This window comes from Cylas formicarius, unplaced genomic scaffold (genome assembly GCF_029955315.1).
Source record: "Cylas formicarius isolate icCylForm1 unplaced genomic scaffold, icCylForm1.1 PGA_scaffold_10__41_contigs__length_53128322, whole genome shotgun sequence".
In the NCBI taxonomy this organism is placed as follows: Eukaryota; Metazoa; Arthropoda; class Insecta; order Coleoptera; family Brentidae; genus Cylas; species Cylas formicarius.
In genome coordinates, this window is record NW_026844214.1 from 6,558,067 (window position 1) to 6,579,638 (window position 21,572).

At 32.6% G+C, this 21,572-nt stretch overlaps 1 protein-coding gene across 3 annotated transcripts; it reads right to left on the reverse strand.

The window, feature by feature from the left end:
• Positions 1-334: 334 nt before the first annotated feature.
• On the reverse strand, positions 335-20,653 carry LOC132704070 (phosphatidate phosphatase LPIN3). Of its 3 annotated transcripts, XM_060673762.1 has the most exons (18): positions 20,498-20,653; positions 11,614-11,816; positions 8,868-9,035; positions 8,204-8,344; positions 7,950-8,147; positions 7,661-7,890; positions 7,421-7,602; positions 7,105-7,365; positions 6,419-6,527; positions 4,150-4,417; positions 2,775-2,985; positions 2,586-2,701; positions 2,366-2,514; positions 2,063-2,302; positions 1,887-2,001; positions 1,706-1,809; positions 1,232-1,581; positions 344-480 (listed from the first exon to the last, which is right to left on the reverse strand). In XM_060673762.1, exons 2-17 carry the CDS (start codon positions 11,791-11,793, stop codon positions 1,434-1,436), a joined length of 2,820 nt encoding a protein of 939 aa, XP_060529745.1. In that variant the 5' UTR covers positions 11,794-11,816; positions 20,498-20,653; the 3' UTR covers positions 344-480; positions 1,232-1,433. The 3 variants fall into 3 exon arrangements, with proteins under 3 accessions (XP_060529756.1, XP_060529745.1, XP_060529737.1); XM_060673754.1 differs by lacking the exon at positions 20,498-20,653 and having other exon boundaries at positions 11,614-12,060; XM_060673773.1 differs by lacking the exons at positions 1,232-1,581; positions 20,498-20,653 and having other exon boundaries at positions 335-480; positions 11,614-12,059.
• Positions 20,654-21,572: the final 919 nt, after the last annotated feature.

Consider the following 21,572-nt stretch of genomic DNA (forward strand, 5'->3'; position numbering starts at 1 on the left):
ATAAACATTGAAGACTATCTGGTGTCCTTAAAAAAAAATTGATGCAGCCATTGAAAGTTTCGAGATATTATTAATTTAAGAATAACCTAACTAAATGTACAACAAAAAAATCAGTCGTATAGTAAGAAATGGTATGAATAAAATTAGAAAAATAAAAGATTTTCTATAATGAATTTAAATATTATTTAACTAAATACTTTTTAAACAGTGTTTATTTTTTAATTTCTTTTACTTTATGGAAAAACTAATTATATCACATACAATATAAGAACCACATTTTACTAGGGACACTTAAGCAAAAACAGTAGCAGGTAAATTAAAAAAAAATAGAGCTAAACAACAAGATCCTTTTAAAACGGCGCAGGCAGTTCATCTACGGGTGTTATTGGTTCTCTCCAATAATTAAATTGCGAGTAATCACTAGCTGCTTCGAGTCGAGATGGGTATAACTGATCCACAATGATGCTCATATTTGTATAACTGGAAACAAAAGATACGAATTATTAATTATTATTAGCAGAATATTTTACAATTATAGTATGGCTTGCATAAAAGTTGTTAATGGAAAATAGTTTTTTTTTCGGAATATGCTCAATCAGACTATAGAATAAATGCAAAAAAATCCACCAGGCACCAAGTTCACTTGCCGAACAGGAGGATAAATCTTGAAAGCACTTAAATGATTAATAAAATCTTATCAGATTCAAAAATCTGTAAAACCGTTAGTAATACAAATTGGAAATGCTTATTTGTCTAGACAAATAAATAAAAATGTTATTAATAATGACTTGCAAAAAATGTATGCTCGCTTTTATAAAAAATTATTTAATATCTATTTCATACTTTGTTTAATAATTCAAATCTTATGGGACAAAAAGAATAGTTTTCTGTCCCTATTGTTTTTTTTAAACAAAGAAACATTATTTTGGTTTCCTCTTCATTCATTTCTTTTGACAATTTGCGTGATAATATTCAAGCCAGCTAACACACAATTACTAAAGGTTATTTAAACGGAATAATGGGAAATGAGTTTAGTTTTATTGCCATTACGATAATGCGGAAAATAAAAGTGATATTGGTCCAACTTTTACATACATAATTGTGAAATATTGGAAAAAAAATGCAAGCAAGAAATATTGTGTTTCACGAAAAGTAAATGAATGAAAGTTACATGCTTCAAATCACGAAATTAATAGAATCAATTAGAAACATCATTCGTCATGTATCTTACCATTTGGAAAAACACCTTGCAAACCAGTAGCAACCCAGACGTGGAGATAAATTTAAATTACCAAGCAATAAGTATGTAGTTTGCCAGTTTCAACGAAAATTTGAAACGAAATGTTTGGCAAAAAACGGGCATTTTGTACCTCTGGTTTCAAGAAAAATACTCAAATATCACAGTCAAAACATTATGTTTTAATCCAAAATTCTTAATGTTCGAGCACCAATGATGACTCGGAATCAGTCAAATCATTTTGATCTCCGATTGATTCACAGTCATCATCAGATGCCTCTTCTTCAACTTTATACAACAATGGAGGGAAAACCTCATTGACCACCAAAGACTGACCGCTGTAACTGTAAAATTAAATAAAAAATCATCAATAATTATTGCTAAGGTGACAAAACAAAACAAAACATTGCATGCAACAAGAAGCTTTGCCCCTTCAGCGGTCACCAGACAATTGAAAATATTGCTTACCTTGATTGAAAAGTCTGAGTAAGTTCATGCTTGAGTTCTCCTTTTGGATTAATTGTAAAAATACGTTTGATAGGAATACCAACTGCTCGGTAGGCCCATACATCCTAAAAGGAAGTGGATAATATACTCAAGGGGGGAAATATGCAAAACGAATTACTTAACACTAGCTTTGAGGACTTACATTTATCCTGTTTCCATAACCAGCATAGAAAGGATTGGAGTCGGGTGGAAAGAGAGCCTTGATATCAGACATGCATGATATTTTGAACTGCTCAGGCTTCTTTTCTATAACTTCTCTATAAAACAATTTTAAACATGAAAAACCTCACTAAATGCACCAATGAATAAAAATTATACCTATGGAATGCTGTAATCAAGGAAGTAGGATTTAGTAAAATCGGTCCGTCTGGCATGCCGAAGTTTCCCTGTCTAATTGATTTTAGGTATTCCCGAGTAATCCTGGCTTGACCTATGGCGCGGGCGCTTAAATACAAAAGTTTATATCCATTGTCTCTAATTTTATTGAATAACTGAGCGACTCCAGATTGAGCCCAATCCTTTCCAACAATCGGCAAAATGTGGCCTAATACATCGGACCTAAACAGAACAAAAGTTCCCAGTCCGGTACAAGAGAGAAATTACGAATCGCAAACTACTAACTTTGTTATAGTCCCATCAATGTCTGAAATGACTATCTTGTCATCCCATTTCCATCTATACAAATTACAACGGCATCGGGATGTACCCTGATACGCAGTCGTTACACTAAACTCCACTTCATTAACACCATTTTTTAGATTAAGAGATGCCTACAAAGTTATTAGCAAAGCATTAGAGTCTTGGTAGATGGAGTTATATTTATGTGAATAAAAAATCTTACTATTTGTTTAGAGCTCAGCCTAAGAACTTTTCTGTATTTGTCGGAATTTGTTGATATCTTCGATTGACTAGAAATGTTGGTGGGTTCGTCTCGGGAGCTGCTTGCTTGACTAGTTTCTGGAAGTAACCCTAATCAATAACGCTTGAACGTTGGTTGCATACTAAATTCTCACAAAATTAAATTGCATACCTATAGGAACTTCCACTTTAATTTCACCAAGCGGTTCAACTTTCTTAACCGATAATAATTCATCTTTGGTATCAGCAGCCTTATTAGCAATAACAGAGTCTTCAAGTAAGGGTGTTGTTTCTCTCGATGTCTTGCTACGTCTCCACATCCACCATGAATACCTTTGTTGCTCTTGTTGTTTTGCCACATCTTTATTTTCCTCTTTAGTTTCCTAAAGTAGGAAAATGTTTATTTGCTTTTTAAATATTGATTTATTGAAATCATCTGTGTCCACATTAGCAAAAATTAAATTAGAAATTGAAATTCAACTAGCAAACTATGGTTCCGAAAAATGTTTTTTTGCCATTACATTAAAATCAGCAATTCATCCATTTTAAATATAAGTTTATATATCCTATTTTGATTTTTGACTCGCTACCTAAACGAAAGGTGGGTCGTTTACCTTATTTCACACACTGTAGGGAATGGAGCCAAAAGTTAATTGAGGTATTACAAACCTTCCATTTATTTTAATTTTTTTATATACAGGGTGTTTCATTTTCGTGGGCGAGTATCAACTTTCTTATTTTAAATGGAACACCTGGTATATTACTTTATTTTTGAATTCTATACCAAATTCTAGACATATTTTGTGCGTAATGTCCTATACCTATATTATTGAATTTCATTTTTAATCTTATTTTTCGCGTGCTTTGTATTAATATGTATCGAAATTTCTTATGAAATCCGTTATTAGAGTCCTGTGTCTACAACAATAAATGCTGCCGATTGAAGAAATTGGCCGATATTTTACGTCTTGCAAACGTCATTTTGTCAAATAAAAAATTTAAAACGTCAAAAACGGTTAAACTTAGGTATACGATATTATGCACAAAATATGTCTAGAATTTTGTATAGAATTCAAAAATAAGAAAGTTGATACTCGGCCACGAAAAATGAAAAATCCTGTATATAAAACATTAAAATTAATTGAAGGTTTGTAATACCCCAATTTACTTTTGGCTCCATCCCCTATAGTTTCTGAGATAAGGTAGTGTCCCAACATAAACGGCCCACCCTATACATTATGGACATATTATGGAATCAATCCACCAAAACAGGATAGTTGCTCCGATCTATCGTTGTTAGTTCATCTTTACCGACTATAGAATTAGCTTTTGATATCGCATTTGATATGCGTCTTTGGTGTTATTAATGTGAAAATAAAATATAACCGGTTTTCTTGTGTAATAAAAAATCAAATTCTTGAACTCAAAGTATCTGGTAATAGTCTAGCTCCTGCAAGAATTCAACAACTTATAAAGCGTCATACATTAAGACACTTCTGCTTAATCAGTAAATCAGTAAAAGATTTTCAATAAAAAAAAACTATTACCTGCGGCATGTATGTACTGCAAAGTTGATCCACAGTTGACTGCAACAATGACCTTCCGTAAATCATAACGCTAGCTATAATCGGCGCAGCCACCTTCCAGGTGTAATATTTGTCCTTAACTCTAACAACCAAGTTTGGGTTTTCAAATAGTACTGGATTATTACAGAGATCACTAAATGTAACCAAATGTTCCAAGAAACGGTCCGCGGAGGGCTGCGGGTCCCACCCACACAGCGACATGGAAACATCGTGAGAATAAGACTGAGCTCTGCAATAAGGAATATGATAATATAGTATTTTGGACACGATTTGAAAGAAAATGCGTCAGAACTTGCGAATATACAAAGACAAATCGATCGTCAATTTCGTTTTTAAGGGAACTACTATCACCAGCTTAAGGCTTTATTATCAATTTATTGGGTCGCTATATGGTTCAACTAATTGAAATTAATATATTGGTTTTAGTCAGTGACTTGTTGTATCCTGGACAACTTTCTATTTAATTATTTAAAATAAATATCACTCCTTTGGAATGCGCAAAAATCGATGAAATTAACAACAGAGATAATTTTAAGTGACTAATCGTAAAGGGTCCTACTTGACCTTTAGCACAACACACCTGATCGGAAAAAAATAAAATAAAGAAGCGATGTTAGGAGCATCACCCTTTTGATCCGCTGTGATCTTTTAAAAAGAAGTATGGTGAATGACAGCAAATAACGAAGGGCATATACCGGGAAATATCATTCAGTTGCTTAAAACCATTTTCATATTTAATTTGTTAAATACGTGACAACAATAAAATCACACAACAGAGGTTGAAATTTTTAAGCATCCTAGTGCAACGACCACAGTTGTTTGATCAATAAAAATTTTAAAAAAAGTGTATTCACGAATAATTAAAATTCTTTTTCTTTCAAAGAAAGTTCCACAGGCTACTGTAATACTATTTATGAAACTTCTGGATTCCTCCTACGTCAACGTTTCGCTTCGTTGGCTTCTTCAGAGCTGAACTGAAAGTGGCTCGCATTGTACTCTGTAGTTGCTTATTTATTGCTTGAGGGAGCTAAATGAGGGTCATAAACATCGTCTCGGATGAGTGATTCCCATATTGGTGAAAGGTAAAGACTCGAGTCGAGATTATTAGATTAGATTAGATTATTAGAAGAATTGATTAAATGCAAAAATTTTATTGAATAAGAGTTTATGCAGAATTTTGTGATTGTATTCAGCAAGTGTTGATGAGTTTATTTGTCTCAGTCTTGAGGCTCTTTCATGTTTTTTGAGCCTAGTTTATATTTTTCGTCTGGTTTCTCCAATATACTCTTAGACGCATATGCATGGATTACTGTAAACTCCTAGTATCTCAAACGAAATTTTGTCTTTGTCAGATCGAAGATGTTGAGAGATTTTTGGACAAGTGGTAAATCTGGTTTTGACATATTTCTTAAGAACTTTTGATATGTGGTCAGTGAAGTTTTGAATGTGAAAAGTGTGGGATTGCTTTCAAATTCATTGCTATTGGAAGGTTGTGGTAAGATGTATTTTGTGGAACTCTTAATATCTTTAATGTGGAAATTATTAGAGAGAAGAGCAAAAGTAAGATGCTTTAATTCTGGGTTCAGTGACTCGGGCTGAGATAGTTTTACAACTCTGTAAAAAAGAGAGTTGATTACACGGGAGAATGGTGTTGTGATTATGCATTAAGGTATTGGTCTGTGTACGGAAGTTTTCTGTGAACACAATGACCCAATGACTGATTTTCTATTTATAAGAATATCTAAAAATGGGAGGTTATTATTAGTTTCCAATTCAATAGTAAAACCTATGTTAGGGTGTATAGATTTGAGACTTCTAAGAAAATCTAGTAAGGACTCTTGACCATGACGTCAAATAACCAGAGTGTCATCGACGTAGCGTTTGCATAATTTTGGTTCTGGTAGAGAGCTTTCTTCTCAAAGGCTTCCATAAATATAATGGCGATGATGAGCAAGTTCGACTCAACAACAACCGACGCAGGAGAAATCTAAAAGTTTTGCAAATAGTACTGAAATTCTTATTAAGTACATCAACATCTGATTAAAATATTTATGTACAATCATAAATTGGGAACATGGCGATGGTACTCATAGGCATTTTGAATTTAATCTGGATATAATGTAGGTTCGAAAATCAATTTAAGTAATTTATTTATTATTAATAATTTATTTATTTATTTAAGTATATCACAATCCTAAATAAAGATAGGAGAATGCTACAATTTACTTACAATTTAGTCTGCTCTTCGAAGTCGGAATCAATGCTCTTACAACCTTCACCACTGTTGGGACTTTGGATCAACGAAGGTCCATTGCCTGATTCACAATCCATGTCGATATCTAAATTTTATACATTTACGATAACAGACAACATAAAAACTAATAGCTACAAAAAAAATCTTAGAAACATTAAATTTAGCGCAAAATAGCAAATCATATACATATGTAATTGATATTGCAGCACACAAGCGTGTTTTAAACTAACTACTTTTTTCACATAGTTATTTGAAAAATTTTAGAACCCTTAAGTAAAGCATTTCAAAGTTCCATAGTATATATGCAGAATTTGTAAAACTTGGTATGCTAAGAAATGAAAAAAGCTTTTATCAACAATGCTAAATCATACATTCTTAGGCGTCAGCTAATTCAAGACTTTAATTAAGTATGGATAAATATATTTACATGCAATATATATGTAGCTTTTTCAAGGAAACTTCCACAGGCTACTGTATTACTATTTACAAATCTTCAAGATTCCTCCTGGTTGTCGATAAATCAAACTTGCTGAAGTTTTGCCAGTCATCCTGTTCGCTTGGAAGGAGGAGTCCCCAAGATTTGTAAATAATGTGTATGAAGTACGCAACAAGTCTTTCACTTGCATTTTGATCGACAAAAATTCAGACTGTAATTGACTTACCTTCCGCTGCTTTCCTTTTCTGGTTGAAATACACATCCGCTATTTCCTGATCGACTGTGTCCGATGTTATCTCTGATAAATACATGCCGCCTTCGACATGTCTTGATTGACTATTATGCTTCGATTTCATAAATGAAAACATACTGCTTAACATGGATTTGTGTTCTTCTTTACTAGGATTTTCACTTGTTGGAGTGTTCGTTTGGGAAACACTAGGAAATCCACCCCACTCCCAACTTTTCGCAGATTCGTTACAATCATCTAAAAAAGCAAATTATTTAGCTACAATATAGTTCAACTTTAATCACGGACTTACCTTTAATCCTAAACTTCACTTCAATTTCAGAGTCTGATTGGACAGATTCAATGCGAACAGGACTACTTGCTCGAGAATCAACATTTCCACTGGTAAGTTCAGTATCACTGAAGAAGTGGAAATCGGCATCGATTTTCTTAAAACTCGGCGCATCAGCGAGTATAACTGAATCATCTTTAATCCTAAAACAAAGAAAGTGATTTTAAACCAAGCTATCACTTCCAACAGTCTTTTACTTACTGCAGTTCTTTCAGTTCATGTTCAGAGTAGTTGCTGCCCAGCGAGCTACGATCTGTGGTCGAATCATTAGTCCTCTCTAAAGTGTCCGATCCTTGTCCGGCGATAATTTGATTATTATTGTTTTGTGCCTTTCTCGTTGCATTTTTCTTTCGCATCTTTTTTCTCTTCTTTTTGCTGCTCTTACTTTCACATGAAGGTTCTTCTATTGGTTTTACAGGCGTCACAGGTAACTAAATAAACATATATTGTTGTTAATTGAACTACACAATGCTTACCTACCGTTGCTTACCGGTACTGATAATTCTTGAATTTTTTCATTATCTGTTTTACTTAGCGATTCCTCTAAACTATCCATTCTAAATATTGTCTCTGAGATATCATCATTTTGACTGCGACTTATATCATCTTCGCTACGTTTGGAAGCTGTAGTCAATGACAGAGTGACATCTTCCACGGAGGCACCTCCTTCTATATTCCCAAGTACAATCTAAAAAAATACCATACAAAAAGGCACTTAAATGATAAAACATCAGATAGCAATACCTGTCTTTTGAGGAAGTCTCTTTCTAGCTGCGCTCTGTTGCTGCCTAACTGGTTGTCTGCTGTATGACGACGTTTGGTATATGAATTAGGTTCGATGTTGAGTGTTTTAATGTCTTCCAGATCGAAGCTTCGTCTACGGCCCTGCAATAAGGAAACGTTTTTAAAGTTTTGCTGAAGCAAATGACTATGCAAAAAAATATGCAAATCTTCATTTTAATGAAAATTAAAAATCTGCCACTGCAGACCTCTCTGGTATTGCATTCAATACTACTTGTCTGTTCTACATGAAACAGCCTGATCAAGCTATAATATTAGCACCAATGATAATTGCTAACTGTTACCGGAAATAAATATTGCGCATAGTATAAGAAACCGGCAAAATTACCGAGCATCTTATGCAAATAGAACTGCTAGATGTAAAATATCTTTTACTAAAGAAAAATAGTTAAAGTTCGTTTAAGGAATTACCAAAAAAAAATAGGTGGTACATTTCAATCTTGCGACATAACAGGGTATTTGACAGGTTCTGAAAAATTTTCATGTAACGCCCTATCGTGAAGCATATAATTTAGCAAATTGAAAACCAAAATAAATAAGCTACTTCCCACCAAAATATGAAAATATAAACTTTGGCATGCTATATAGCAATAAAAATATCAAGTACCTGAGTCTTGAAAATGTTCTCCAGTTCGGATACCAAAATTGGCGAGGTTGCTAAATGTTCCGGAATATCATTTTCGTCGTCTTCCAATTCTTCTACGAAAAAAGCTTCGCCGCTCTCGCCAAGTTTCATGTGGATATCAAACGGTTGTCCATTTATTTCGATATCAACCTGTAAGAAGCAAATAAACTTTCTTCTCTTCCTGATTTAGTATAGTAGTCATTAACTAATAAGGCAACATCTATTATTACAAGATTATTGTATAAGTATGTAGGTACATATACAGTAGGTACATAAAATTGGTATTGTACGACCAAAAATATAGTGCACTGCTTTGACGGGCCGTGGTAAAACCCATCCCAACCGGGGTTTATTCTGAAATAAGTAGGTTTTCCCTGAGATGGATGGAAACTTGATATTTTTATTTGAAACGTAAATGGACCGTTTAAGCAATGATGCTGCGTGGTATTTTCGAATAAGTAGAAGCTTTTATTTTAACATTAGGTCATGTATATTGTTCTTAAGAGTTTTAATCTAAATTGTAATATGTTAGTATATATTACGTTTGATCCTTTCAGTAAGTACGTATTTATGAACCTAATTCTCGAGCTTTGACCCTGCGTTCAAAGGGTAGGGGTAAGTAACTGTACTCTATTTATCTTGCAGATAAATTTGAAAATAATCATTTTTGTCTTGTGTGCCTGCCGATTAACAACATAGTTCTTCGATTTGTAAACAAGACTATAGATTATATTCGCGGAAGATAATGGTACGTCATAGAATACAGATTAATATTTATTAGAATCTTGCAATTAAAGATTTTTGAAGGTTTCTGTTTTTTAATACTTTAAAATGTGGAGACCGTGGAATGAAGCACATGTTCCCAAGAAGACATGGAAAAAAAACGCAGAACTTGAAGACGAAGTGGAGATGGTAGTCGAACCTAATGACAATTTAGAAGATGCTAAACTAATTGTTTTGCCTGTATATAAATCATATAATAAATTCAGAAGGGGAAGTAGGAGCAAAAATAAAAACGAGTGACATAGAACGTAATAAATTGTTACTTTGTACTAAATTTTTTTATGTACATGTTTCAAGAATTTCTCGGCGAAAAAGATTGAAAACATACTTATATCCCGCTTGTTAGTGTAGGTAGATAAATTCCTAGGACGGTCCCGGAATTGTTACGGATAAGGGTCTGATCGACAGTTCTATAAGGGGCTGCGGTTTTGGAGTAATAAACAGTAGGCAAAGTTAATCACCGGGTCTGTTGTAAAAGCACTATAATTCTGGTCGCAGTATACCTGCGGGTTTTTTGACATGAACAATTTGTATTTAGTACAATTTGTTATAATACAGGATCGTATAAATTCATGAAACTTTGAAAGTGAGAAAACAGGTAGCGCCCCTACAAGTAATTAAATTAAAAACAAATTCCAATTAACGTCCAGAAATCGCCATTATTTAAGAAATTACTCAGAAGAACAAAAATAAAAACAAAACTTTCACACCAAGTAGCTCGAAACCGAAACATTTTAGACAACAAATTTATATAAAATAATAATATCATAAACTCAAACTAAAAAAATATGCCAATTTCCCCAGTTCTTATCACATAATCGTCCACCTACTAACTCAACTCATCGGCTCTAAGTGAGCCTTTGGTGAATTCTGAACTAAATAATTGAAACAAACTTAATTAAAACTTAATAATTTGTGGTTTGGTCTGCCATTAACATCTCGATATTGCCAAAAAATATCTGCAATACCATTACACATACAGAATGTTCCAAAATGTATGAATCAAATTGATGACATGCCCTGCCCCTTACCTTTTGTATCGAAAATAGAACAAAATGGTAGAATATCGTTAAATCAGCAGTACTTTTGGAACTATTATAGCTTTTATTCGTATTTTTGTTTTCGTCTTCCACATTGTGGTTTTGCGTGAAGATGAAAAAATCAATAAAACGTACTATTATAAATATTGTGTGTCTGTTCGGTAATCTATAATGGACAAATTAATGCAGTAAACAAAATTATATACTGATACGCTTTGCCAAAATTACTCCAATAAAGGCGATAACGTTGCGGTAACCACGACCAATCGAAAAAATCATCATTCATTGATCACGTGCAAATATACTTCCAAAAATACTAAAAATACTTTGCAGTCATTATCGACTCGTGCCTTGGTGTCTGTTGCTATAGAAATATAAACTTCATTCCCGTCCAAACAATAAAGCACAGCGAATTTTTGACACATTCTTGGCAATAATTTGTTTATGTCGAATGGGGTACAGAATATCCATGCCAAATTTTTGGTTCATTTCTGTTTATAGCAATAAGATGATCAGCATAAATTTAACAGAAATAATAATTTAAAAAATGAAGTAACTATAAAAATTTGAGCAGTTTTTGTTAGCAGACTTGAAAGTAACGATACAAAAAATAATTAAACAATTAAAATTATAAGAAAACTGTTTTTCATAAAGCTAAATGCTTAGATCGATGGAGAGGATGAAGAGTATTCCGTCTTTTTTACTTACTGAGAATTTTTTGAAGTCGTCTAAAAAGAAACACTCAGAGTAACCGGTAATATTGCACGGTCAAGGTTATTTCTGAGTTCACAGATTTTAAATGAAAAAAAAAACACGCACACACACATTGCATTTTTGAATCATTAAAAATTATTATTTTTTATATAATCTAAGATAGAAGTACACACCCTGAGGTAATTACTTACCACTTTTTCTTTACTCCTTAGCACTCCCAATTTTCCGAAGCGAACATGAAAAGGAGAACAACTGAAGGACCCATCAGGTTGCTCGACAACAATAACATCGATGGCTCCAGTCAAAGTCGCACCATTGATGTCGTTATAGAACTCCTTAAAGTTGGATATAAAACGCATCATACCGTACATTTTGTATGGTGATGCGTCTGGAACTAAACCGGACAAATATTAAAATGGAATTCCTAAACTTGCAATTAAATTAAAATTGCAAGAAAAGTCCGTCACACATTTCGGTAAGACAGATATTGATTCTAAATGCGCGCTGCTCTAGGAGACCGACTTAACAAATCATAAGTGCAGAACGTCGATAAAAATTCTAAAATGTTTGTTTACGCGCCGAAGTTTGCACACAACTATAATACGAAACCTTATGTACACGACTAATGAATCACAAAAATCGAAACCGACAGGCTAAATATACGAGTGGGAGGAAATCGACTCGCGCGATAACTCGCGCATGGTTTCTACGAGGTTCTATATTAAGTTTTCATACGGGTACAGATTTTATTGAGTAGTTAATCAATAAAAATGAGCGTTTTTTTTTCGAAAAAATCTTATACTTATTGTAACTCATTGGGAGAAAATATATCGATTTAAGATCTAGATTCAGATTATCCTTCCACACCTTATAAAAATCGTATAAATATCACCCAATCCATAAATTATAACAGCGGCAGTAGACAATAAAACTGTTTACGTTCTCTGTCACTTTATCCATTTATTTATCAACGAAGGAAATAAAGAACTAACGAATACGGAATGGTTGCTAAGAAAATCTGTATTAAGTTTTCATACGCGTACAGATTTTATACAAACAGTTTTTATTGAGTTCTTATTCCTTCGTTTTCATTCCGAAAAAATCTTATACTTATTGTAACTCATTTGGAAAAAATATATCGATTTAAAATCTAGATTTAGATTATCTTTCTACACGTATAAATATCACTCAATTCATAAATTATAACAGCGGCAGTAGACAAGAAAACTATTTACGTCATCCTGTTTATCAACCTTTTCATCAACGAAGGAAATAAAGAACTAACGAATACGGATTGGAAGTAACCACATATTGTCTACTATACTACTACTATAATTAAATACTATATCATGTTCAGTGAGCAAAGAGAGGAGCAAGTGAGGAAGGAAATCAACAAAGCAAATGGTTGAGTTCTCTGAGTACCACTATTATTAATACCAATAAAAAAAGTAGAATGAGCGAAAGAATTAACAGGGTATCCAATGCAAAAACGTCCGTATGTGATCGCCTTTAGAAATTTGTTTGTTTATAACGCATTGCGCGAAATAATAACTAAATATGGGAAGCATAACAAAAAATAAGCAACTTATAAAACCAAATGACGTTTGTCAAATGTTGATGTATTATTAAGTTTATTACCACAAAATAGATTTGCGTGTGTGATAGATAAATCGTTTAGGATCAGAATTTTTCGATATTACGTGTATTAATAAATTTCAAAATATCCTCTAAGATATAATGTAAGAATTTACCACGCACTGACGTGGTAACTGACAGAGAGAAATAGTAAACTTTCCAAAACCGAGCTATTAGGATAATTAGTTAGCGTCCAATTATTTTCAAGGCAAATCGGTTCATCCCGATTTTTCCTTGGGACTTTATTTTCAGAACTCGGCCAACAACAAAGATTACGGCAAATTACGTAGCTCTTTTCAAAAAAGTTCCAGCCGACGTTTCTGCACGCAGCCTGGGGTTGTGGGTCATACTCGTTTCACTTTGCTTCTTTTCGCGCGTGTATAAAGTGTGCGATCAAAACTTAGACATTCACCACGCGTTAAATAAATACAATTATCAACGAAAAAACTCACGATCTTAAAAAAGTTATTGATACTTGTAACACAACTACCTAGGTTTTGCTTGCGTAGTTGATATATATATACGCCAAAACGCTGTATCATTTAATGTATGTATAATTTAATTTAATGTTAAAAAAAAAATTTAAATGAAAACTGTATAAAAATATGCCTTTTTTTCACATCCAAATATTTATTTTTGACACTTAAAAAAACTTTAGTTAGATTTACATGCATCTAATTATGTTTCAGTACAACCATTAACAGGATTATGACTTAAATCGTAGGAAAATAGAGAAAGTTGCCTTCACTGCCGATAACGAAAACAAAACTGTGGTCGATAGGTAACCATAAAAGAAATTTAGAACCATCAGCGTATAAGAATGGCGAATATATAAGCATATAATAATATAATAACAATATTTAGGTCAGTCGACGTACATTAGTTTAACAGGGAATTTATTACATCAAGTGATCGCGGTGACCTCAATATCGAGCAAATGTTGCCATATTTGGTGCATGCAACATCGTTCTTTGCTACTCGTTTTAATGAACATTTCAAGAAAGCCCAATTACCTGGTCACCTGGTATCAGACTCGACAGTAGGTTCGAGGAATAAATTGGTACAATGCATCGTTTTTTAAGTTAGCCAACTATTTGTTTATTAACAATAAAGTTGTTAAGAAAAACAGTTCTTTTGACTTGCAACTGAAGCTATGGTTTTTGTAGGTTTCATACAAAAGTTGTGAATCTTCAAAACATAAAAAACCACAAAGACAATGATGAAAATCCAGAGCTTTTTTAAAAATCCATAATGCGCCATTTTTTGTTTTGTAGTGCAACACTTCCGTGAAATGAGATTGAGAATTGGTTCAATGGCTTCTATACTAGTTTAAATTAATAAATAAGTAAAATAAATTAATTATGAATTTATTCAGTTTTCACACATCAAGTGAAATTCATTTTTATTTGTTGTTTGGGGCGCGTTTTTAGACAGCAGAAAAAATAGTTTACAGTCACATTTTCGGAATTTAAAAGCAAAATTTTACGCAGAAAACCACGAAGAATACAGAAATAAGTGGCCCTGCGTATTTGTTGACAATAGAATAGAATAGAATAGAATTTTATTGACTATGTTTGTACAATTTTGTACATAAGTCAAAAAAATATCGATAGCAAAAAAAGTATCAAATAAAAATAAATAACAAAAAAAAAGAACACCAGTAGTAAAAAAAATCGCAATAAAATTTTTACAAACACGATAAACAGGTATTTTAAAATATTCAGGTATTCTTTCTTTATTAAATCTATCAATTATGAGAAATCAGTTATAAATAAATAATAGTTGACGGACTCAATTGTTGGTTTAATTCAATGCGAATTGTAATTGTAGTTGTAGTTTAGTTAATGTATTAATGGTACAATTGTTTCAAACAAACCCCTCATTAACGTTCTATCGATAAAAAGTGGTTAGAGTTGGGCCAAAGATATATTTTTATGACATAATCCTCTAATTTTTAAAATTTTTATTACAGTTCAACCACGAACTTGGTATTTATAGCCTCCAACAATACACATGAACTGGAGGCCGTTTGAGGCTGGCATTTAGGTTTTTTATGCTTTGTCAGATTCACTTAAATTTTGATTGTGTATAGATTTATTAAAAATTGTTTCACTGCGAGAAAACATAAAAGAAATAATTTCTAGAATATGATCCTCTGTAGTCAAAATGACTAGCGGAGAACATTTTTGAGCTATTTATTAGGGCTTACAAATTAACCTTCTGTAAAAGTTAAAGACGGAATAATTTGTAAATAGGCCAACTATATCAGTGTCAATATATTAGAACCATCATTCTGACAAAATATATATTATTAAAACTGAATACAAAGCTAACTTCGCCTGTAGGGGGAAAGCCGTTTCTTGTCTACGTGCGAAGGCACTGAAATGATGAGTGTTGTGTTTATTGGAGCCGAACTGCGCCTCATTCCCACACGCTTGTGTATATTATCATTTTCCTACGTCGTACACACACCTCCTATCTTGACCAATAATTGTGTTTTCGTCAATATTTTGCACGGATATGACGTACATATTACGTGGTAATATTTTTGTTTACAGTCCTTGAAACAGGAATACTATTTTCTACGTATTGCATGTGTGAACCAAAACCATTTCTCTTAGCGATTAGCTGTTGTGATCGTACGATATGGCGTGTTTTCGAATTCCAAGCGTTGTAAATGTCATTGTTTCCTTAACAATAAATAAATATGTTTTCATTTTATTCTCTACAGTTGAAGATCGAAATTTTCGAAGTTTAATTTCGTAGTAAAATCACAATCTCTAATCTCAATTAAAGTATGGAAACACTGAGTATAACTGCATATTTGGTTTACAAGTATTAAAATATCTAGTTTTTAAATAAACAAAAAATTTACATGACTTGATCGCCTACAATTTATGATAAATCAATACATATACTGATATATTATCATAAAGAATATAATAAATATAATGTGTGTGTACGACAGTTCATTGTACTTTAACTTCGACAATCGTTCAAAGAAAAGCGGAATTAACGGTAGTTTTGCAATTTTTAATGAAATCATTTTGCTTGTAAATCACGCCATAGATGACGTGTCACAGCTAGGCAAAAAGTCGAAATGAAAATAAAGAAGGTGGTTTTACACAAAATCCACTGTTATCGTAAAATTAACCTAATTTAATTTCGGTTATGACTTGCTTAGAGCGAAACATTTTAATTCAACATGTTTATTGTCAAAAGGCACCCCTGTCCCAAGGTACCAGGTGAAGCGTATTTGGAAATGAGAACCATTGTTACTAAAGTCTTAAAACCATAACACGGAAAGAAAAGCGAAACCTTATATTATAAAAATAAGTAACTAATAAATATAATCGAACAAGTTACACAACCATCAATTCGCAATATGTTAAAAAGTCGATATCCTTGAATTCCTCATATTTTAGTTAGTAATTATAGAAAATTATCCAAAGAATTTAAATTTCAAAATAATAATAGCATTCATCAGATCAGAAAGTATCGGATACGAAAATTGTCGAAAAACTTCAATTCCTCAGAAAAGAACAAAACCAATGTTTTACTCAGTAAAAATTCACAATTAAATTGGAACAAAAAATGTTCAGATTATTTCTTGGTTTATGGCAGCGGAATCAAAAAGCAAAAAACTAAATTTGAGATATTCGAATTTATTACTTAATGACTACCTGGATTTAAATGCGTCTCCCTTGTTAAATTTAAATTTATAACCTTACAACGGTAATTCAGAATCTATTAAGTTTATATACATAGATGTCGGAATATTGTCGTCTTTTGTATTTGACAAAGGAACGGCGTTGCTGAAACAGCAGTCATAAACCAATAATTAACTGTAAAAATTTGAACATTTTTTATTCTTATTCTTAATTGTGTTAAATTGATTTTCATCAAATAAAAGCCACCTCAGTTCAATTCAGTAAAAATTACATAATTTTTGCTGTAGTATACATATAATTGCATATTAGAAAGTAAAGATCAAATGCAATTCAATGATTACCTAGTAGAGTAGCGGAGTAGAAATGCTAGGAAGGGGAATAGAAGTGGTAGTAAGTAGTTGCAATTACGGTAAAGTCTGTTCGTAGATATAAGAAAGTGACTAACTGATAGGAATTAAGCAAAGACCCGGACAGGTTGTTACATTGTTACAACGAATGGCAGATTTCAGTTGGTGCCAAACATGTTCAATTGGATTAAATATACAGCCTTAAAACTGTATGCCCTAAATTTTTTGCATAATTATCACAGACGTATTCCTTTTGTAGGTTCAAGCTTTGTAAAACCTCAATTAATTGCTTTTTGGTATAATCTTCGTGAAAATAAATGTCGTTATTATACATGTAGTTTTGGATTGTTGCTTTTGTGTCACATGAGGAAGGGGTTTTAGTCAACTGTTTGAAACTAGTTGGTTTTTAAACCAACATCCAAATAAATCAGCGGTGGTGTCTTCATGGTAATCCAGAGAAAAATATATAATATTTTTCGCAGACGGAGAAAGTCCATTTTGAATCCAACCATCTTTAGAACCAGCATGCAAAATAGTTATTCTTTTACCTCTTTTTGATGGCCCGTTTCTTTTACACTTATTAATTGAGTCAACCCAACCCTTTTCCGTGGTATCATAAGTATCGAACCAGGTTTCATCCAAGTAAATAATTGGCCTGTGTTGTTCTCTGTAAATCTTAATTTTTTCTAGATACTCCAGTCGTCATTTCCGAATTCTAGAAGATTCCATTAAAACTTGCCTTTTGTCAATTTTTTTAAATCTAAAACCCATGTGTGGAATACACTTCCATAATTCAAGTCTCCTAATTAGGATATATAATATAGGCACGCTTTGTTCCTCGTATAACTGGTAAATTTTACGTCGTATTATATTTTGATCACTTTCATCTACACACGAGAAAATGTCAGCATCGCTCCTTTTTTTCCTCTCTGAAATGGGATTATTCACAATTTTCCATACAGTTGATGTTGGAATTTCCGTCAATATGGCCGTTTCTTCTAAAGATGCTTGCTTGCTGGCACGACGTTCAATGAGAGTCAAATAAACATTGTTTATAACTTCCTTAGTCTAAATAGAATAGTGTTTTCTCCTGAAATACACTAGACTCGCACATATTTTGCATAATTCGCACACGATTCAACACACGCTGTATTACACACGAAATAAGAATAATTACTAATAAACTTAAACTAAGTAGTATACCAAACCAAAGAATATTAAAGACAGGTAGGTAAAAATAAAATTATATTCTATTATGGACCACAATTTTACCTGAATTTAAATTCCGAAACTTTAGGTAATAATCTTGTTGCATTGTATGTTAATGACCACCCTTGGATAATCCCATTCAAAATCATTTGGTCACTTTCTTATATCTATGAACAGACCATACTCAGCAATACAATGCACAATATGCAATATACAAGAATGCAATTACGAATGTTTACGAATCTTGTTTGAACGGAATGGAATGAAATAAATGAAAGCAGAAGGCTAAAAATTTAATATAATGTCAAGTAACAAATCATGACAAGAAAGGGAATCCTATTACGACCGCATCATACCTCGAATCAAGCAGAGGTTCAATGAAAGCGTGTTAAATAATAACGGAGAATCTACGATCGATCTACGCACGTTCCATGAGCTGCGAATCAACAACATATTTTATAACCACAGATAAATATAAAATAAGTATAAATTCACACTGGAGGTCACAGATCTACAATTGACTACATCGTTACCAACAGATAGATCCACCCACTGGACGTCACAACACTTGACTGCCAACTTAGGAAGCAATCACTGCTTGCTAGTTATAATTATTAAGATAAAACTGAAACCTCAAATCAGGGCAAAGGAAACCTGGTTCAATTATTTAACTGGGTTCGGAAACTTGGAGGAAAGATTCAACGTGGTAAAATAATGGTAGTAAGTCATGCAATAAAAATTCAAAATCGTAATATTTTCCGAGTTTAATTTTTATTTTTAACGCAGTAGGCTGAATTCTCAACGGTATTTTGCACACAGAACATTTTTTTTAATTTCCCTGTATTTTATTTAATTAGACTGATATTGCAAAATAGAACAGATTGCCTTAAGCAGAATCACAAATTGTCAAAAATTGTTACTCTTGTTTTAAGTCAATAAGTGTCATCGTTTAGCCACAAATCGATTGTTTATTCTCGGCTCGAATTTTTGCCTGTCCATATGATTTTACCTAACAGGATTTAAATTTAAAAAAGTCATTGTATTAATGCGTCAATGTTTCCATTAAAAGAACTTAATATCTAACTGCTACTGTGACCCATCAGGAATATTCAAATACTAAATATAGCGATATGCATTTTTGCTACGGAAGAGTAAATGGAAACGCACAGCACAAGGGCTTCTGCGTATATTGATGCATTTCTGCATGATGAAAGAGGATCATTCAAACCTGAATAATGGGAGACCAAAGTTTAAAAGAACCGCTGAGTGTAATTTTATACAATCAAATTATAGGAAAAATTCAAAATTGATCGCACTTCTTAAATGTCGAAAAATTTTCGAAATATGCGTCAGTGGAACATTGACAACCCACATGCAAAAATTGAAGGAAAACATCAGCGCCGGCTTTCTTTAAATGTATGGGTAAGGATTACAGGAGATAATCTTATAGGTCCTCATTCCTTTAATGTATCGCTTAATGGTGAAATATATTTGCAATTTCTCCAAGAGGAACTACCACCTTTGCTGGAAGAGGTACCCTTGCAATGGAGACAAAACATGTGGTTAATGCAAGATGACGCTTCACCCCACTTTACATTGGCTGTATGAAGGTGTTAGCTTGGCTGAGCTAGGCTTTAGTGTATTAAACTTATAACAGATATCAATGATCTACGACAAAAAAATTAAAAACGATTACGAAATAATTAGAAAGGGGCTAAGCGTATTTTTTCCTGTTCCTGAATTGTCCCAAGTGGCTCGCGACCGTGAGTAACAAAGCTTTTATAAAGTGACTTTATAATCTAAGAAAGTGGGGGAAGTAGAAAATAAATATTTAACTACAATATTATTATATAGTCAAACTATATCCTTGGTCTGACCATAAAAAAATACGCTTGTCGTCATCCCTTTAATAATTGGGAAAAGTCATTAGATTTCAGATAAAAATATGAAAATATATTATTTGCATATATCGCGAATCAAACAAATAATAAACACATTATTTATTAATTTCCATATTGCTCTAGACTTTATACCCGAAGTTTTTGCAAAATTATCACACAGTTGCTATTAATTGCTTGAAAGTTTATTTATTATTTGAAAATAAAAAATAACCATTGCAATATGGAATAGCGTTTTCAGCTCAACTACACGATAATTATCTACTGATCATCAGCTGATGGTAAAAACCGTTGTCAATCAAACAAATTACTTACCTAGTACATATTCAGTAACTAATTGGATTTTACTAAATCTCGCATTACAATCAGGAAATAGTTAATATCATAATAACATAACATATCACCACCGTTTAATCTATTTTATTTGTTTCCTTAACTCTATAGACAACGGAATGCAAAGTTTTGTCCATGGAAAACAAAACTAAAATTTGGTAAGATTTCTTATCTCTGACTGCACAGAACGGTTATAGTTGGTTCTTCGGAGCTAAGACGTACGTTTTTGAAAATAAATTCTCGTGATCCGGTCGCTTGTATCTGGATTTGTTAATACAATTGGAAAGTCAAGATGAAATATCTGTAGGTAACTTCAAAACTATCAACGGGATAACTAATGTTATTAATTAGATACGTCGGTGGCCAAGCGGTTTAGGCGACAGTCTTGATACCGGAGTTGCGGGTTCAAATCCCATGGCATGGTACGAATGTGGATGTGTCGTTCCGACAAATTGCTTTAAGACCAAATTCAAAATTAAGAGAATTAATGAATGAATGAACGATATTAATTAGTGAATTGACTATACAACCAACAGCAAAAGCGCTACTTATGGTAAAGTTATAAATAAGAGGTCTCTAATGGTACTGCTCTAACAGAGCCACCCAAGTGTAATGAAAAAAAAACAAAAACAACCAGGCAAATGTATTCCTATCACTACATACTAACTTAACTTAAATGAATATGCCCAGATTTGAATGAAATACATAAATATATACCACGAAATAAACTATCAATGGAATGAGAAAGTATTACTATATCACTAGCTTGTCCATCTTCAAACTTTTAAATTGGTTACAAATTCCTTTATTAAAGATATTTCGTCAAATAGTTCATCCTCATTTATTAATGTTTCATTATACAATAAAATAGTTTTTGTTGCGCGTTGAATTTCTGAGTAATATGTTGTTTTGTGAGAGGTATTCCTCGACCGTCAAGTAAAACTCAAATATAGTTGTTTCTATGGAATTACGATTTGTACTTAATTCATCTGTCTAGAGCATATTTTTTAAAATAAGAGGAATGAAGCACTCCTCTTCTAGCTTTTATTGAGTTCTC